We start from the raw sequence: 15233 nt of genomic DNA, 5'->3' as shown, positions 1-15233 counted from the left end.
AAAACGTCAAGCGTCTGGAATAACTTAATACATTTGTGAAGACAACCCCCAAAAAGTCACATGCCAGATTTGCCAAAGGAAACTAGCATATCACAAATCTACTGCGAGTTTGGCTAATCACCTGAAAAGTGTAAACAACAGCTTAGCCGTATTGCGATTGCTAGATATTGAAGCTCTGAGCGTGGTCTTCCAAGCTTCAAATATTTGTTGGTGATTCTCATTGAAGCTTCGAATCCTCAAAAATTGTATTTGGGACAGCCCCACAGTGTTTCTCAACAACCTCCTCATTTTGATACATTCCGCAACATACATCTGCAATTTGAAAACATAGCTTTAATCAGTTAATTGAAAAAGTAATCAATACTTAACCTATGACAAGGAGCAGCCCCGGTGTTTCTGACAAACATGCGCCCCACAGATGATTGAGGATTTTCTACTCGGTGGATCGTTTCTTTTGTAGTTGATACATTTCATATCATCACTCTGAACCATGTCTCTGTTGAATCTTTTTTTTTTTTTGTTGAAAAGGTCTTCATCTTGAGCCCAGAAAATAGAAACCAGCAGCTCACTTTAGAGACCTTAATCGAAAGCACATTTCAGTTGAATTGTACTCCTACTCTTACTGCTGCTATGCATCTCAGGTCAGTTTCTATTTAATGTGTCAAACGGGAGGGGGCAGTTATGTGGTTAGATGGATAGTGTTGATATAATCAGTGTTGTTACTCTGGGACACAGCACACCCTGAAGTGCGACACTAAACTGTTTTTTTTTCTTCTGAGTTCTCCTGTCAGGCAGCAATTGTAAGCCAACTAAGTCCTCACTCCCATGCAGCTACACAGCTGAGTGATCCGGGTCGCAGTGCCAGGGGTGGTAGCACCCTGGTGCTATTAGTCAGCAGGATCAGTGCTGGATGGGGGGAAATGGAAGAGGAACTGGGGACACCTGGCCTTTTCTCTTTGGGCGCTCAGACATGTCGTGGCTTTGCCTCTTGACAGAATCAGGATGCAGGATATTGCCCTCCCACTGATGTGCGTCCTGAAGCTCCTCAGCCCGTGTAGTGTGTCAATGCAACATCCAACAGCATCACCGGGATGTCTGGCCGCAGTTAACGGTTCTGCTTCCACTGACAGAAGATTAGCTTTTAAACTGAATTCAACCCACTTGCCTGAATAAATGTTGGCAATGCACCTTTCTGCAAAACCACAGATAAGTAAAACATTTGAATTTCTGTTGCATGTTGCATTTGGTTAGGTTTAGGCACAAAAACCACTTGTTTGTCACTATTGTTTAGAAACACCTGTTTTTATTTCACCACAAACACAGCTGGAGATTTAACAAGGTTTCGTTAGTAACTATGGTCCTGCCAAAGCAGTGTCACGGTCAGTGGTCTCTGCACCAAATATGTCCAGCCAGCACCATCCCCTCCACTTCCGAAGATGAAGGTAAGGTCATCGTCATGTAATTTGAACATGATATGACCCAACTTGACGAAATGTCAATATGGTATGTAGCGTATGGCACATATAAATGGAAATTAATCACTGGTTTGCAGAATCATCAAGGGCCAACATTTTATCCTTGCGACTGGGCTGAATTGCAAGCACTTACACCCCTGGGCAATGGAGTTTTGTTGGAAAGTGAGAAGAAGCAAAAGTGAGACTGTTCAGCCAGCCGTCTCTTAGTCAGACTCCATATAAGCCTCTGCACAGTAAGTCAAATTCAAAGAAGCCTCTCTTTTCTCTTTTCCTTGTCTGCTACATCTCGCTCTCAGCCTCTCAGGCTGAGTGTGTTTCATCGCAAGGTGAGCGATTGAGTGGTTTTAGAACATACCGGCGCTTTGTTTTATGTACAGAAAAGTAAGAGCACCAGCGGCCCCTTTGAAGCCCCTTCAAATTTATTGTTGTTATTCCACCAGAGGCTTTTTTTTTTTTTTTTTTAAATTACAGCTCATTGTAAGTGGATCTGCTCCTTTGCTGTTTTTGGAGACGGTTTATGTCTGGAAACAAAGTATTGCCCACTTCTCTATGTCAACTGAAGATGCTCAACATTTATGGGAGAGAGTGTTGCACAGCATCTGTCTTCAAAGGTCATCTAGTGTTCGCACCCTCGTCTTCTGTGTTCTTATTCGATCATAAGAAATTCTCAATAAAATCATGCAATTCGCTGAAGTATTTTAGAGTCAACTGTCCCCCGCAGCAGTAGCCATTCATCATCTGAGCTCCAGTTGTGTGATGTGAAAGTGTGCTTTAGCTCCGTCCCCTTCTTGCTCCTCCAGGCGAGGCTGTTTCCACCAGCTCTGGTTTATTTCCATCCTGATGTCAAGACAGGCTGGTAAATCACCTCCTCTGGTCGCCCCTGTTTTCATGCCAGAGAAACAAAAAGAGTCTCCGTTGCTTCTTCCATTTGTCTTGCTCTCAAAAGAGAAAAAGAGACACATTGCAGTGGAGCACCCTGCTGTGCTGCCTATTGACCCTGGAGTTTCACCTTCCCTCCTGCACTACAGAGCTACATATGCGCAGAAACAGGTGCGTCTTCAAAGTCTGAGGGTGAGCAGGAGCATCGGTGCAACCTGTTATATTTCTCGAAATGAAAGATTCATGTCAAGGATCAAATAAATGATTGTGGGCAGACCGTGGAATCTCAAAGGATCTCAAAGGTTGTGGTCGAAGATTTGTTTGAAGTAAATCGTTGTCAAATAAATTGTGATGGTGAACTGTGCTGCTACATAATTCAAGCAGATTGGTGGTCCATAAATACGGCTTGATCTGATTAATCACGTTTACTCTCCCGCATTACACTGGACCAGCTGTAGTGTTTATAGTCTAAGGAAAAACAGTTGTAGCCATTGTTAACAATACGGGTGGTAATAATGCATTACACACTTCTTCCACGGATAGAAGTTGGACAGTACGTGTGTGAGAGAAGATTTAAGATTTTCAAGTGCATCTAATGAATGGTGTATCCTAAAGCCTTCCCTGCTGGTGACAAGCAGCCATCTTGGATTTGAGGTCAAGCTGTTGAGGTGTGTCCAAATTCGACTTAAGAGAGCATTCCAGTTTAAATTAGCGACTGGGAACTCAGTACTTCTTACTATTAGATTAAGATGTACCAGTTTTTCCAGGATTGTCCTAGTATGTCGAGGATTGCCCTGGTTTCTGTGTGTCAACAGTGGCAACAAATATAAAGAGACCTCTGTAAAAAATAATAAAAAATTCAATTTTTCGTCATTTACTGCCAAATATCCTAATTGTAAAAAAATAAAATAAATTATAATAATATCATAAATTTTTACTTATTTTAAACACTTAGATGTTTATCATATTCCGACCCACTTATAATTACTTAACCCAATATAAAAGCGCAATGAGCTTAACGAATATGAAAGAAATGGATTGTGAACTGATTGCTGAAGCTCCTTACATAAAAGTTAAATTAATCAAATGGTTTTCTAGGCATGTTAGTAACATCTTAACCTTAGTAATGGCACCAGAGGAAATGTCAGTTGATCACCAGAGTCAGTCGGAATCATCCTCGGGGGTTCAGAAATACCGGTTTGCCTCAGTCTTAACAGATCAATGGCTGTTCTGTGACCAAGTACAACTGGAGTGGTGAGTCCCGTACCTGTACCAGAGAGTGAGGCAATCTCTTTGCTTTGAACCTGTATCACAAGGGATTACCGTTCAGGTTTGCACAACACAGCGAACAGGAAGCTGTTAAAGACAAAGACCAACACTGCGTTGTGACCTTTGACCTGTACATCCTGACCTCTCCTGCAATCTGACATGAGCTCTTGTCCACATGAAAGCTGTCCTGTTGACTCACAAGGGCTAATTTAGAGTTCCGGTGCCCCCGACCACTGTGAGGACAGTCAACATGCTGAGGGAACTTTAGACGGACTTCTTTGACCCGAGACAAAAAGTGTGAAATTACCTTTAACTCTTGTTTACACTGGTTCCCTTTAGGCTTGAGGATTTTTTTTTTTCAAATCAACACACACTGAGAAAGTCAATCTGATTGCCATGATCACTCAACGCTGACATCAAAGTCAGGCGGCAGTTTGCCGCATACACCACCTCTGTCCACGCAACGTGTACGGTGTTTGTGAAGTAAAATTAGCCCGTCGCCGAGGGCTTCACATGTCTGCTGATGAAGTCCTTTAACAAGTCCAACAAAGGCCAAACTCACACTGTGCCACCTGCCACCAGCTAAAGAGATTTTGGCCATTACTTGCTCCTTTTTAAATATCATCAAACATCAGCCCTTTCATCATTCCGAGAGCGTGACCTTCAGGTTCACAGCTCCTCTAAGCGTGACTGACGGATCTTGTGAGGGTCAGTGCCAGACTATTTTTATATCGCTGCCTTTGATGGGGCCTATAAATAGAGTGCTCTGCTGACCTCCGCTCCAGTCTGCTCATTTGGGGTACGTTTCCACCCCCAGCACACCTCTTTTGACGTCACCGCGGCTGATCTCCTTTTTTTTATTTTTAGACTCTCACGAAAATAATTGTTTCATCGAGTTTGTGCAGTGTTATGTAAGGGGATTACTGTGTTGTTATTGCCTATGCCCTGACCATGTAGGCCACCACACGGAGGAGAGAGGTGCAGACGGAGAGTCGAGGGGACTTGGAGTGGAAGAGGAGGGTAATGTAGTTAAGGTAGTAGTACAATGCTCCAGAAATAACCCAGCTGCGGGCCTAATTGTACGTCTCTCTTGCTCCCTTTTCCCTCTTCAGCTGCATGCCAAGGTCTTTGACCTTATCATCCACCTCACTGGTTCCGGAAGAATCCTTTCCGCCCCCTGTGGCTACCAAAGCCCCGGCCGATACACAGAGCACAGCAGCAGACCATCTTCAGCCGCGGACTAACAGCCAAGCGCCACAACCAGTTAGGAGTGATCCCAGCAGAGCGCCCAAGTGGCTCAAACTGCCAGGTATGTTCTAATCATCCCCGGCATGGGCCCTGTGGCTCCTTAACAAAGCTTAGCCTGAGGACCCCAGGCCCCTCAGAGAGGCCTGGGGCCTCCAGGAAACCCGCATGTCACAGCAGTGTATACAGTCGACAGAGATGCTGCCTCTGTATTTGCATTCTCTCCGCTCACACACGCAAGCTTTTCTGTGCGTGCGCGCCAAAATGCTCGCAAGTGTTTGTGCTGCAAATGTTGCAGACTTCTCTTGTTGCGTGTGGAGCATCTGAGAGGAATGCACTCGCTGTGTGTGTGTGTGTGTGTGTGTGTCCGTCCCCTGCAGCATTCCTCTATGGTCAGACAGCTCCGTGCCCATGAGGGGGCCACAAGGGCCTCTTGTCTCCTGAGCGCTAATGCGTCACAGCCCCAGATCGAGCACAACATGCATGCAAACATCCCAAAAAACATATGCATTCCATCACATATTTGTTATGTATGTAGTCACAAAACATGTGAACTTGAATTGATGGCCGTAAAATTCGGCACTTGTGACAGATGACACCTGTGGCTTCTTTGCGGATCAAGAGTTCCTGTCATCCACCGTCTTTGCTTGCACGAGAGAAAACCTTGTTTGTCTTTCAACCCAGGTTCAAAGAAGTACAAGTTCTGTCAGTTAAAAAGAGCAAAGACTTACATCATCGCTAATGAAAATGATGTATATGGTACAGTAAATGTTTTATGTACACATTCATGATAAAAGTGAATGTTTTATGTGCCCTCTAAGCCTGTAAACTCTGATGTAGCTCATTCACTTCAGATTTTGCCTGCTGGGACATTGTTAAAGCCCTCTCAGACGGGCCAGTGTTATGATCACTTTTTCATCGACATTAACCCTAGGATGGGCCCGAGAAGAAAGGAGTTTGACAAGATGACAGAAATTTGGACAAATGGGAGAATCGGTGTCATTCGGACATAAAAAAACAACCATAAAAAGGTGAGTGGTGAATTAAGGAGTGAAACCTGACATAACGGTGACCTCACAGGGACTCACAAGACTGATGCGGGCGGCTCCACCCTGGACAAACGTCACCCCGAACCATGTTTGCTGTTTACGGCCTTATCCACAAACCACAGGACAGGTATTCTCAGATTTAAGTGGACTGCCTAGGTTTTATTATGATGGTGAGCTTTATTTTTAAATAACAACACTGATGCACAACTCAATCACCCTAACAAAGGAAAGGCTACTTGTCAAATTTAACTCGATGTGAAATTAAAAGCTGATGAAGGTATTGATATCGACAATCAGGCCCACAATAATTAGAGCCTTATCCCATGTGCAGCGCTGTCCAAGGACCAGCCAGAAGGCTGGAGACAGATCAGTCTCTGTCTCCTGGGAAAAGCCTCTCACTCCGGAGCTTCTCCAAAGCGTCTGGACTGGCTGTCGACACTCCCTGCCTTTAATGTATGATCAAGAAAAGCTTTAACTCATTACTCTCTTCAACGCCCCTCCCCATTCTTGTCCTAACTGCTTTCGTATGTTTAATAATACCGCCTTCAGATGTAATTTGTTCCACTAAGATGTATAAGGAGAAAAGTTGTACAGTAGTGCACTACTTTGCCAGTGCAGAAACCCTTCCAACGGCTCATAATGTGGAAAAGAAAAAAGCAATTTGTGAGAGATCCAACAGAATAACTGTTTTTATTTCATCTGCGAGGACTGACAGTTGGACAAGATCCACCTCATCTCTGGTAAACCTCCAGAAAGGCTTTAAACTACGACTACTACGACATCCATAACTGCACCTTTAACAAATTAGTTTTCTCATCATGGCAACAAATAAGGAAATGTTGTAGGCTTTTTGATTTTTGTTTTCATATCTGGAAATAAAAACTGAGTCCGACTGCAGGATTTTTATCTGAATGAGCAGGTTGCTGTGCGACTCAGATCTTGAGGGCAAGACATGATGCTGTAGTGACTGGCACCTACACCTTGTTCAGTCAAACTCCAAAAATAATGCGACACATTTCATTTGACTTTTATTGCATATCCATGTGAGTTAAAAATCCCAGAGCTGTGGATAGGAGGGCAATGAACAGCAATCTGACTTTTTTTTTTGGGGGGGGGGGGGGGGTCACAACTCAAAAAGGCTAAGAACAGCAGTACACAGTGAATTTGATGAAGCAACGTGCACTAAACTGTGGTGGAGGATGAGTCATGGCCAAGAATAGACCCCATTAACTTTTGCTGTGGATCCAGGAGTATATTCTCTCACTTTCTTTAACGTTGTGTTTTCCCCAAATGTTTGATTTCGTAGGGAACAACACATTGATCTCGATGAAAAGAAAATCTGTTGTATTTGGGTGGTTGGTATCTGTGAGTGGGTACAGTTTGATGCAGATCCTAGATCTGATTAGTTCAAATTACGCTCAAACAGTTAGGGCCGTTTTAAAAAGAATGATACACATCTATTGATTCTGATATTGGATCATTAGGGGAGACTGTTGGGCCTTGGTGGAAGTGTGCGCTCGACTCAGTGCCACTTTAGGTTGTTTTGTGGTCCTTATGGCATCATTAAGCTGAAAATCACTCAACCACACACACCTTCTCCTGAGGGCCTGCTGTGGACGTTACTCCTGGGAAACACAAATCCAGTCCGGGCCGCACTAAAAAGGTGCCGGGTCAAATTTCAGGTGCGCTGTCCTTGAGCGTCTAATCAGAACCTGGACTGATGTTGCTTCCAGCTGTATGTGGGCAGCGTTTGTAAGCGTACTGAGTCACCCAAGAGCCACACGAAGAAAAAAGTGTGAGGTGTCGTACAGCTATGCTGACTCACAGTGAAGACACATCGGTCAAATACACCGCTGGTGGAAAACCATCAGAGGCACTCGGGTTAGAAAACCCTACATTAGCCTCTCCCTCACGGGCCCAACTTCCCCCCTGCGCCGTGATGAAAGGAGAGAAAGCACCTCTACGACTCGCCTCTTTTGTTTATTTACCTTCAGAATTACACCCTGCTCCTCTTGGACCATGTTCCAATGTGTTTTGTTATGTTTCCTTTCAAACAGAATATCTATGCGTGTGGTCTCGGCCCTGTTTGGCTAACACATGCACACACTCGCGCACGCACACTCCCATTCAACTTTCCCCCTGTGCCAGAGGTCCCCTTTGCCCTTCCCCCCTCCTCTAACTAAACATCGCAGGATAGCAAAAGGGAACTTCAAAGTGGCCGGAGGGGGTACTCCTTTTTTCCTGGCACTTGTCATCATCTAAGGGACTGGCTGCTCCCCTTATTACTCTAATTGCTTCCAACTGCTCCAGGAGGCTTTGATGAAGGGCGCCATGGAGCACGCTGGAAGCACCTGTTGTTGCACAGTGGAGCACAGGTGGGCCTTATTGGTGGTGGCGGCGAGGAGAGCGTGCGGACAAGCGCTGCCGTTTTCCACTTAAAATCAAACAACTCCAATAAATACAGAACCACAAATCTTAATTTAATCTCAGATTTAAGTGATTATGAAAAATCGTAGTTATACAGAAAATATAAACATCAATAAAAAGTGAACTTGTGGGAACTGAAGTTGTAGCGTTGAAGGAGGAGCATGCAGGCAACGCTCTGGCTCCATCTTATGGTGTCACGGTGCTAGAAGTCCAGCAGCTGTAAAGGAAAAGAAATGAAAGACTGTGAGATTAATATTTAGAAATGAAACTCTTTGTCTTTTTGTGCTTTAATGATACACAAGGGAGAAATCTCTGTCATTCTCATCCTGAACTCAAGAATGTTATCCATGATTTTACTTCTCCTCTGTTAGATTATTGTAGCTCACTGTAAACGAGGATTAAGCCAAAAAAAACACAAAGCAGGTATAAAAAGCAGCTGCTATGATTTTAAGACATACTAGAGGACAAGATCATAGCGGGCCTGTTGTAGAATCTCTTCACTGATTAGTATTAGAATAGATATTAAGGATCAAGACGAGGCTTTTAATCAGCTCTGGATCTATGGAGCCAGAACGGTGACTTTAAAATTTGGCATCCAAAATAAAAAATTGGCATTGAAAACAAAACCAGTACTGAAAAAGGAAACATTGTCATTGAAACATTTGTATTGAAAACAATTTTAATGGCAATGAAACAAGTATTGGCACTGAAAAAAGAAACTAATTCAAATAATTCAAATCTGAAAATCTTATCATTTTATTTTATTGGGATTTTTTTGTATTTTTCAATGACAATCTTCAGATTTTTTCTTCATGTCACTTTTTTTTCAGTGACAGATTTTTTTACAATGTCAGTGTTTTTTCAGTGTCACTGATTTTCAGTTTCAACTTTCTGTCACTGTTTTGGCGCCGAGAGGGAGGGGCCTGAGGGGAGGGGCAAGTAGAGCGTGGTTTCCATATCATTTGAGAAGGTAATGGCAGCAGCCTGCGGGAAGGTGGGGCTGGACGGTCCAACCACAATACCGTTGTAACCGGCCGTCTCTGGGCAACACAGATTCCAACTACCTCGCGGACTTTTCTTCAAGCTCTCTCCTGATGTGTCCAAGTCTCTGTATCTGGTTCTGTCCCGGAGCTCCCGAGCTCCGGTCTCTATATGCGTATGGAGTGTGGTAGTAGTACCGGGGCACCGAGCACGGCGCATTAACCACAGTTAGCATAACAGTACAACAGCCTGTTGTTCCGAGCCGGGGCTGCAGCGCCGACTGCAGCGCTCTGGTCTACTCCCCGAGCTCTGTGCCACCATACCGCTACCAGAGACCGGCGCTCCCCTATAAACTCAGTTCATGTGAATAATATCACTATTCTTACAATGACTCCTTTGAGTCAAAGCGAATAAACTCAACAAGTCAGTATGCGGGTAAAGTCAGCTGTGATTGTGCTACTGTGGTTCATAGTGAAGTACAACAGACGTCTGTAATCTAGTAAGAGACACTAAGAGACATTTTTTCACAACTGACTGACTTTTCTCCAAGCACTCTGTTGTCCAGTCTCTGTATGCAGCGGTACGGTGGCACGGAGCTCGGGGAGCAGCGACACAGCTGGGGCTAATGCTCGTTAGCTCCGTACTACTACCACACTCCATACGCATATAGAGCTCCGGTCTCCGGTAGCGGTATGGTGACCAGAGCGCTGCAGTCGGCGCTGCAGCCCCGGCTCGGAACAACAGGCTGTTGTACTGTTGTGTTAACTGTGGCTGTGGCTCCATACGCATATAGAGACCGGAGCAAACCACGCTCTACTTGCCCCTCCCCTCAGGCCCCTCCCTCTCGACACCAAAACAGTGACAGAAAGTTGAAACTGAAAAAAAGGGACATTGTAAAAAAAATCTGTCACTGAAAAAAAAGTGACATGAAGAAAAAATCTGAAGATTGTCATTGAAAAATACAAAAAAATCCCAATAAAATAAAATGATAAAATTTTTGGATTTGTATTATTTTAATTTGTTTCTTTTTTCAGTGCCAATACTTGTTTCAATGCCAATACAACTGTTTTCAATAAAAATGTTTCAATGACAATGTTCCCTTTTTCAGTACTGGTTTTGTTTTCAATGCCAATTTTTTTTTTGGATGCCAAATTTTAAAGTCCCCGTTCTGGCTCCATATGGATCTCCCTGTCTGATGATCATAGGCTGCAGAATCAGTGACATCTGTTAAATCAATTCTCCAAACTTATGTAAAAAAAACCAAACCTTTTATAAATGCTACCAACACTGTTTAAGTTCCAACATGTCTTAACTGTTAAATAATTATTACTGTTGTTGTTCTTATCATCTGCTATTCCATCATTCATATTACCAACATTTATCGTTAAGAGCAAGCAATTTTGCTGCCTCTGCCCAAAATGTCAATCAAAAACCTTCTGAATAACTGATCGAGTTTTTCACTTGCGGCAGCAAGTCACAAGCAGGAAAAACCTGCTAGTTGTGAGCCAGTAAGTCGGTGGGCGTGTTTTATGATCGACAGTTGCAACAACTTGCTGTAATGATAAATATCAGTTGGGTACTGTGAATGATGAATGGTAGACAGAAGACAGAGCCATACTGTTTCAAATAAAATGTCACTCAAGTTTATCACTCAATCTTTTAAGTCCCATACTTCCATTGTTCAGTCATAACAATTTTCATCACTTTGTTTTTGTTACTACCACCCCTGAGGCCACTTTCTTTAATGGCATATGGCACTTTCGTGATGTGAATGATGAACAATGGATGCAAAGACATGGCTCCTATTTCATCGTAACACAACTGTTCACATCGATCAGCTATAAATTCATAAATCACTTGATAATTTCTCACCGTTTTTCCGTTGTCACCCATTTTTACCCCCATTTTTTAAAGTTACATGCATTTTCCCCCCCTCAGGCATGTAAAGTACTTTATTTAAAAGCTTTGCTTATTTATATAAAATACTATCATATAACAATTTATATTGATGTGAAACTACACCTGTAGGAGCTGAATCTCTCATGCTCATTCATTACAGCTGAGTGTGAGATATAGATCAAGAGTAATGGCTTAAGTAGTAGAATTTGTACAGTGATTGAAAGTCAATTCAACTTTGACAATTTAAAGAATACCCACTCAAAGACAAGAAGAAGTTTGATAACGAACACTGGTTCAGTGAACACAGGCAAGGCTCTATACTTGTTTTTATGATGATCTGTCATACAGGCAGCAGGTGACATAATGTGTAAAGGTGCATATTAACTGCACAGATACTCATATAGCATCACAGTTTACAGAAACATTTCAAAATTCAGGAGACAAAGAGGGAGAGTACAATTTTATGAAATGGCTTGGCAACATATAGATAACATAGATATACGTTTATATAGGCTAGATTATTCTTTGGGGGGGGGGCAACTCACCAGCTGTGGTAGGATCTTTTCGAAGTGCTCGATATCTACTTGGTCACAATCCTCAGATTCGGCTTGTTTCAGTGACCTCACAGCAGCCTCTGGGGAACAAAATGAGGCAACAGATTAAAAGTCTCATTATTGAGCTTTCTGTATTCAACTGTGCGACACACACCACTTCTTACCTTGGACAAATATTTTGAGCATATCTGCCATGAGAAGCGTCGCATCACCACCAACTGTGACAGAGTGAGATGTAGGAGTCAAAACTGTAGATTTATCGAAGAAAAGAAAAAAAAAACACACAAACCGCTCTGGGTGATAGCACTTATTTCAAGATGATTATCCAACTCACGTCTTGTCTTATCCTCCTTGAAGAAACTTGCTAAGAGTTTGCTGACTGTGTCCTGTAAATAAGGATAACATGCTCTTATTTTGCAGCCTGTTGATGCGTGCGTTCTCCTTCGTGGCTTCCTGGTACCAAACTGCCTTTGGAAAAACATCTATTTAATAGACTCTGGTAATACGGCGACAGTAGTTTATGTTAAACAAGTACAATGATTACAAAACACTTTTTCCGAATCATTATCTTACATTCGGCGATATGTTGTCGGTAATTCACTTGATACTTCCTAATACCAAGCTTCCTTTGGAAAATAGTCGATTGAATAGACTCTGGTATTTTGACGACAGCAGCTGATGTTATCCCAGAACAGTGAGGACAACACACTTATGTGAATCATCAGCTTGTATTCGGCGTACATCTATCGTTCATCCACTCAATAAAAACCGTGCCATGGTGTAAAGTTTAATCACCTGACAGACAGATCAGAAGCATTTTATGCTCCGTTGGCGTGAATGTTTAATGGAGGTAAATGAATGCAGTTCAGCGGAAAAGAAGAAGCAATGTTCAGTTTTATAAACCAACAAAGAGCACCGAGCGAGAATAAGTAACATAGTCAGGACGCTCCTACCTTTTTGAACACGATTTCGGCGTCTGTCTCCGCCATGTTTATTGACAGTGGAAGAGAAGCTTGGCGCTCTACATAGGGATTGGCCATCAAGCTCTGACGTCACTCGCACCGCCCTTTACATTAAACATTCAAATAGTAATCAGGATTTTTGTGTGAGTTACATCACTTAAGGCAAATATTCATATAAATGTTATTTTCCAATTAAATACATTTATATAACATGTAAATGTTTTTATGAAGTTTAGGCTTACATACACACTAAACGTATAAGTTTATATCAGCGCTGTTTAATCTGATTCTCTTCTCAGTAAAAAGGCAACACAAGAGGAAGGAAAAAGACAAAACTGAAGCTGTCAAAATCATTTTATTATTTACGAAACTGCAGGGTGTTGTGTAGTATTTAAAATGCAGATCATGTTACATTCACCAAGATTGGTGGCACAAAGGGAGCAAAAAACATCAAATATGCTCTAAATGTCAGTAAAGTGATAATTAACACTTTGACCTTTGAAAACATTAATTAGAATCACAATCAGCTTACATACAAGTAGAAAAACAGATGTGTTTGTGTGTCTTTAAATGTGTCAAACAAGTCAGACTGTTTCTGTAAATCAGCCACTCATACAATAGAATAAAACTTTATTTATCCACCCAAGAAAATTGTCACAACATAAAATCATCTCAACAAAAATTGTGTATCACTGCAGCTCACATTAAGGACATATAAACAGATAAACAGGTGTAGGATACATAGTGTTGTGTGTGATGCAGAGTTTTGTGGTTTGTTTGAGTTTACAAATATGTGTTTATTATATATTCTTGTGCCTTCAGTCTTCCAGGTTACAGAATATCTTCACCCTGCATGGATGGAGCCACATCATTCTTTAAGAGCCACAAGTTGCACAGCATTTGTTGATTCATTTATTCCAACTCATTATCTAACCACTGAGCGTCTTCCAGGATATAGCCCATACCTAGTGAGCGCCGTGGTCGGGGCTTAGCAGAGACTGTTGAAACCTCCTCATCGGAGCTGTCGTCCAACTGAAAGACAGATTTTTGTAGCAAGCTGATGAAGACGTAGAGAGCAATATTGCATACAAAGGTGTTTCTGAATTTGTAGGCTTGAACCAGCTTGATATTTTTAACAAGAAGTCGGGACAATTTTCAGCAAAAAAAACAGGCATTCATAACAAGATGTGAGGATAATTTCCAGCTGAAAATCTGGGTATTTTTAACAAAAACTTAGAAGAAATTTCCAGCTGTGTTTGTGTCAACAGAACCAGTTAGAAAAGCCTTTTCCTAACTTTAACCAAGTGGTTTTTGTGCCTAAACCCAACCAGAGCATAAGCACAGCATTGTCACAACATCAAATAGAAAAAGTTTAACAAAAATAAATGTAAAGTTGCAACCTATCTAATGTGAAGTTTGCAGAAACTTACATTGCCAGCATTTACTCTGCTAATTGGGTTTGTAAAACCAGCTGCTCCAAGAGAAGAGAAAGAAACATTGACGCAGACTAACCTTTGGGCTGACAACTCGTTTCACGATCACATCGCCTCCTCCAACGTTATGAGGACCAGCCCAGTCTGCTCGATCTGCTTCATCCTCGGTAGCAAACCTCACATAGGCCACGGCCTTATCTCCTGTCATGTCTGGGTTCTTCTTAATCTGGGATCCAATTCAACAGACAAGAGAACTTCTTTCAATATGGTGAGCAAATCTCCAAGATCTCCAAAAAATCTATAAACAAATGGCACGAATAAAGCTGTATTTTCTTCTGTCTTTACCTTGCATGCTGTGACGGTGCCCCACTCTCTGAAGTAGGCTTTTAAGTATCCTTCATTTATGTGGGGAATCAGATCTGTTACAAACAATCCATGGTCCTGATAAATGATAGGAAATCGAGATGTTCATGGCATATTAGAGCTTAGGTAAAAAGACACAGTCATGTTCTCTTTAGATAAATGAGAAAGACAGTTTACCAGATCATAATATTGTTCCAAAGCAGGCAGGTGTTTCTTCGGAAGACTGATGAATACTCTTTTACTGGATGCCTTCTTCACATCCATCTTACCTGGGGGGGATGATAAGAAAGTCAAAATGTGAAATGAGGCCAAAGACAAATTTACAATCTTACTTCCAAATTAGGCACAACACCAAGAAAAAGGGGTTACTCACCAGACGTCGTTATCGAGATGTTTATGAAGCCGATGTTCCGAGCAGACTAACCTCAAAACCCAGACCAGCCTGCTCATATATTGGCCTCGTATGTCACAAAAAGGAAATCCCCTCCCACTGTTTTCTTTCTTGTCAGTTTACTGAGACATGTTCGAGTGACTGGTCCATAAGTTAGCCAACTTGCTTGGCAAGCAGGGTGAAAAAATGAGCGGTATTTGCTCACTATTTGACGTTGATGAGCGCCTGAGGTTTGCAGACTAAATAGCGTGTTCTTTTGACTTGTGATGTATTTAAATGGTATGGAGTCAAAAGTCAATCAGGTTC

The 15233-nt window shown here is 42.2% G+C and overlaps 2 protein-coding genes and 1 long non-coding RNA gene across 5 annotated transcripts in view; 1 reads left to right on the top strand and 2 right to left on the bottom strand.

The window, feature by feature from the left end:
• Window positions 1–15233, top strand: part of LOC115575683 (uncharacterized) — a 67035-nt gene that overhangs the window by 45903 nt on the left and 5899 nt on the right. The window contains exons 3-5 of the long non-coding RNA XR_003982710.1: window positions 4581–4643; window positions 4736–4932; window positions 5803–5899. This is a non-coding gene — a long non-coding RNA (uncharacterized LOC115575683). The remainder of the gene's footprint in view (window positions 1–4580; window positions 4644–4735; window positions 4933–5802; window positions 5900–15233) is intronic.
• cenpx (centromere protein X) lies at window positions 8377–12813 on the bottom strand. Of its 2 annotated transcripts, none has more exons than XM_030407916.1 (5): window positions 12352–12698; window positions 12113–12246; window positions 11943–11996; window positions 11770–11858; window positions 8377–8561 (listed from the first exon to the last, which is right to left on the bottom strand). In XM_030407916.1, coding segments are annotated over exons 1-5 (294 nt in total). In that variant the 5' UTR covers window positions 12354–12698; the 3' UTR covers window positions 8377–8546. The 2 variants fall into 2 exon arrangements, with proteins under 2 accessions (XP_030263776.1, XP_030263777.1); XM_030407917.1 differs by lacking the exon at window positions 12352–12698 and adding an exon at window positions 12732–12813 and having other exon boundaries at window positions 8393–8561; window positions 12113–12164.
• LOC115575681 (heterogeneous nuclear ribonucleoprotein A1) lies at window positions 13077–15001 on the bottom strand. Of its 2 annotated transcripts, XM_030407915.1 has the most exons (6): window positions 14910–15001; window positions 14714–14805; window positions 14519–14614; window positions 14253–14399; window positions 13706–13772; window positions 13077–13589 (listed from the first exon to the last, which is right to left on the bottom strand). In XM_030407915.1, exons 2-6 carry the CDS (start codon window positions 14798–14800, stop codon window positions 13585–13587), a joined length of 402 nt encoding a protein of 133 aa, XP_030263775.1. In that variant the 5' UTR covers window positions 14801–14805; window positions 14910–15001; the 3' UTR covers window positions 13077–13584. The 2 variants fall into 2 exon arrangements, with proteins under 2 accessions (XP_030263775.1, XP_030263774.1); XM_030407914.1 differs by having other exon boundaries at window positions 13077–13772; window positions 14910–15000.

The sequence above is a fragment of the Sparus aurata genome, chromosome 23 (genome assembly GCF_900880675.1).
Source record: "Sparus aurata chromosome 23, fSpaAur1.1, whole genome shotgun sequence".
Taxonomy (NCBI): Eukaryota; Metazoa; Chordata; class Actinopteri; order Spariformes; family Sparidae; genus Sparus; species Sparus aurata.
Note: the sequence above shows the minus strand (reverse complement) of the source record. Positions and strands in the feature narration are given on the sequence as shown.

Bases quoted from the DNA above. Each gene is read 5' to 3' on its own strand.
- LOC115575681 (XM_030407914.1), bottom strand. From the start codon at position 14,800: ATGGATGTGAAGAAGGCATCCAGTAAAAGAGTATTCATCAGTCTTCCG. The intron at 14,400-14,518 runs GTAAAGACAGAA...ATTGGATCCCAG, and splicing joins GCACCGTCACAGCATGCAAG to ATTAAGAAGAACCCAGACAT. The intron at 13,773-14,252 runs GTTAGTCTGCGT...TCTGTCTTTCAG, and splicing joins AACGAGTTGTCAGCCCAAAG to TTGGACGACAGCTCCGATGA.
- cenpx (XM_030407916.1), bottom strand. The intron at 11,997-12,112 runs GTGAGTTGGATA...ACTCTGTCACAG, and splicing joins CAAGGAGGATAAGACAAGAC to TTGGTGGTGATGCGACGCTT. The intron at 11,859-11,942 runs GTAAGAAGTGGT...TTTGTTCCCCAG, and splicing joins GCTCAAAATATTTGTCCAAG to AGGCTGCTGTGAGGTCACTG.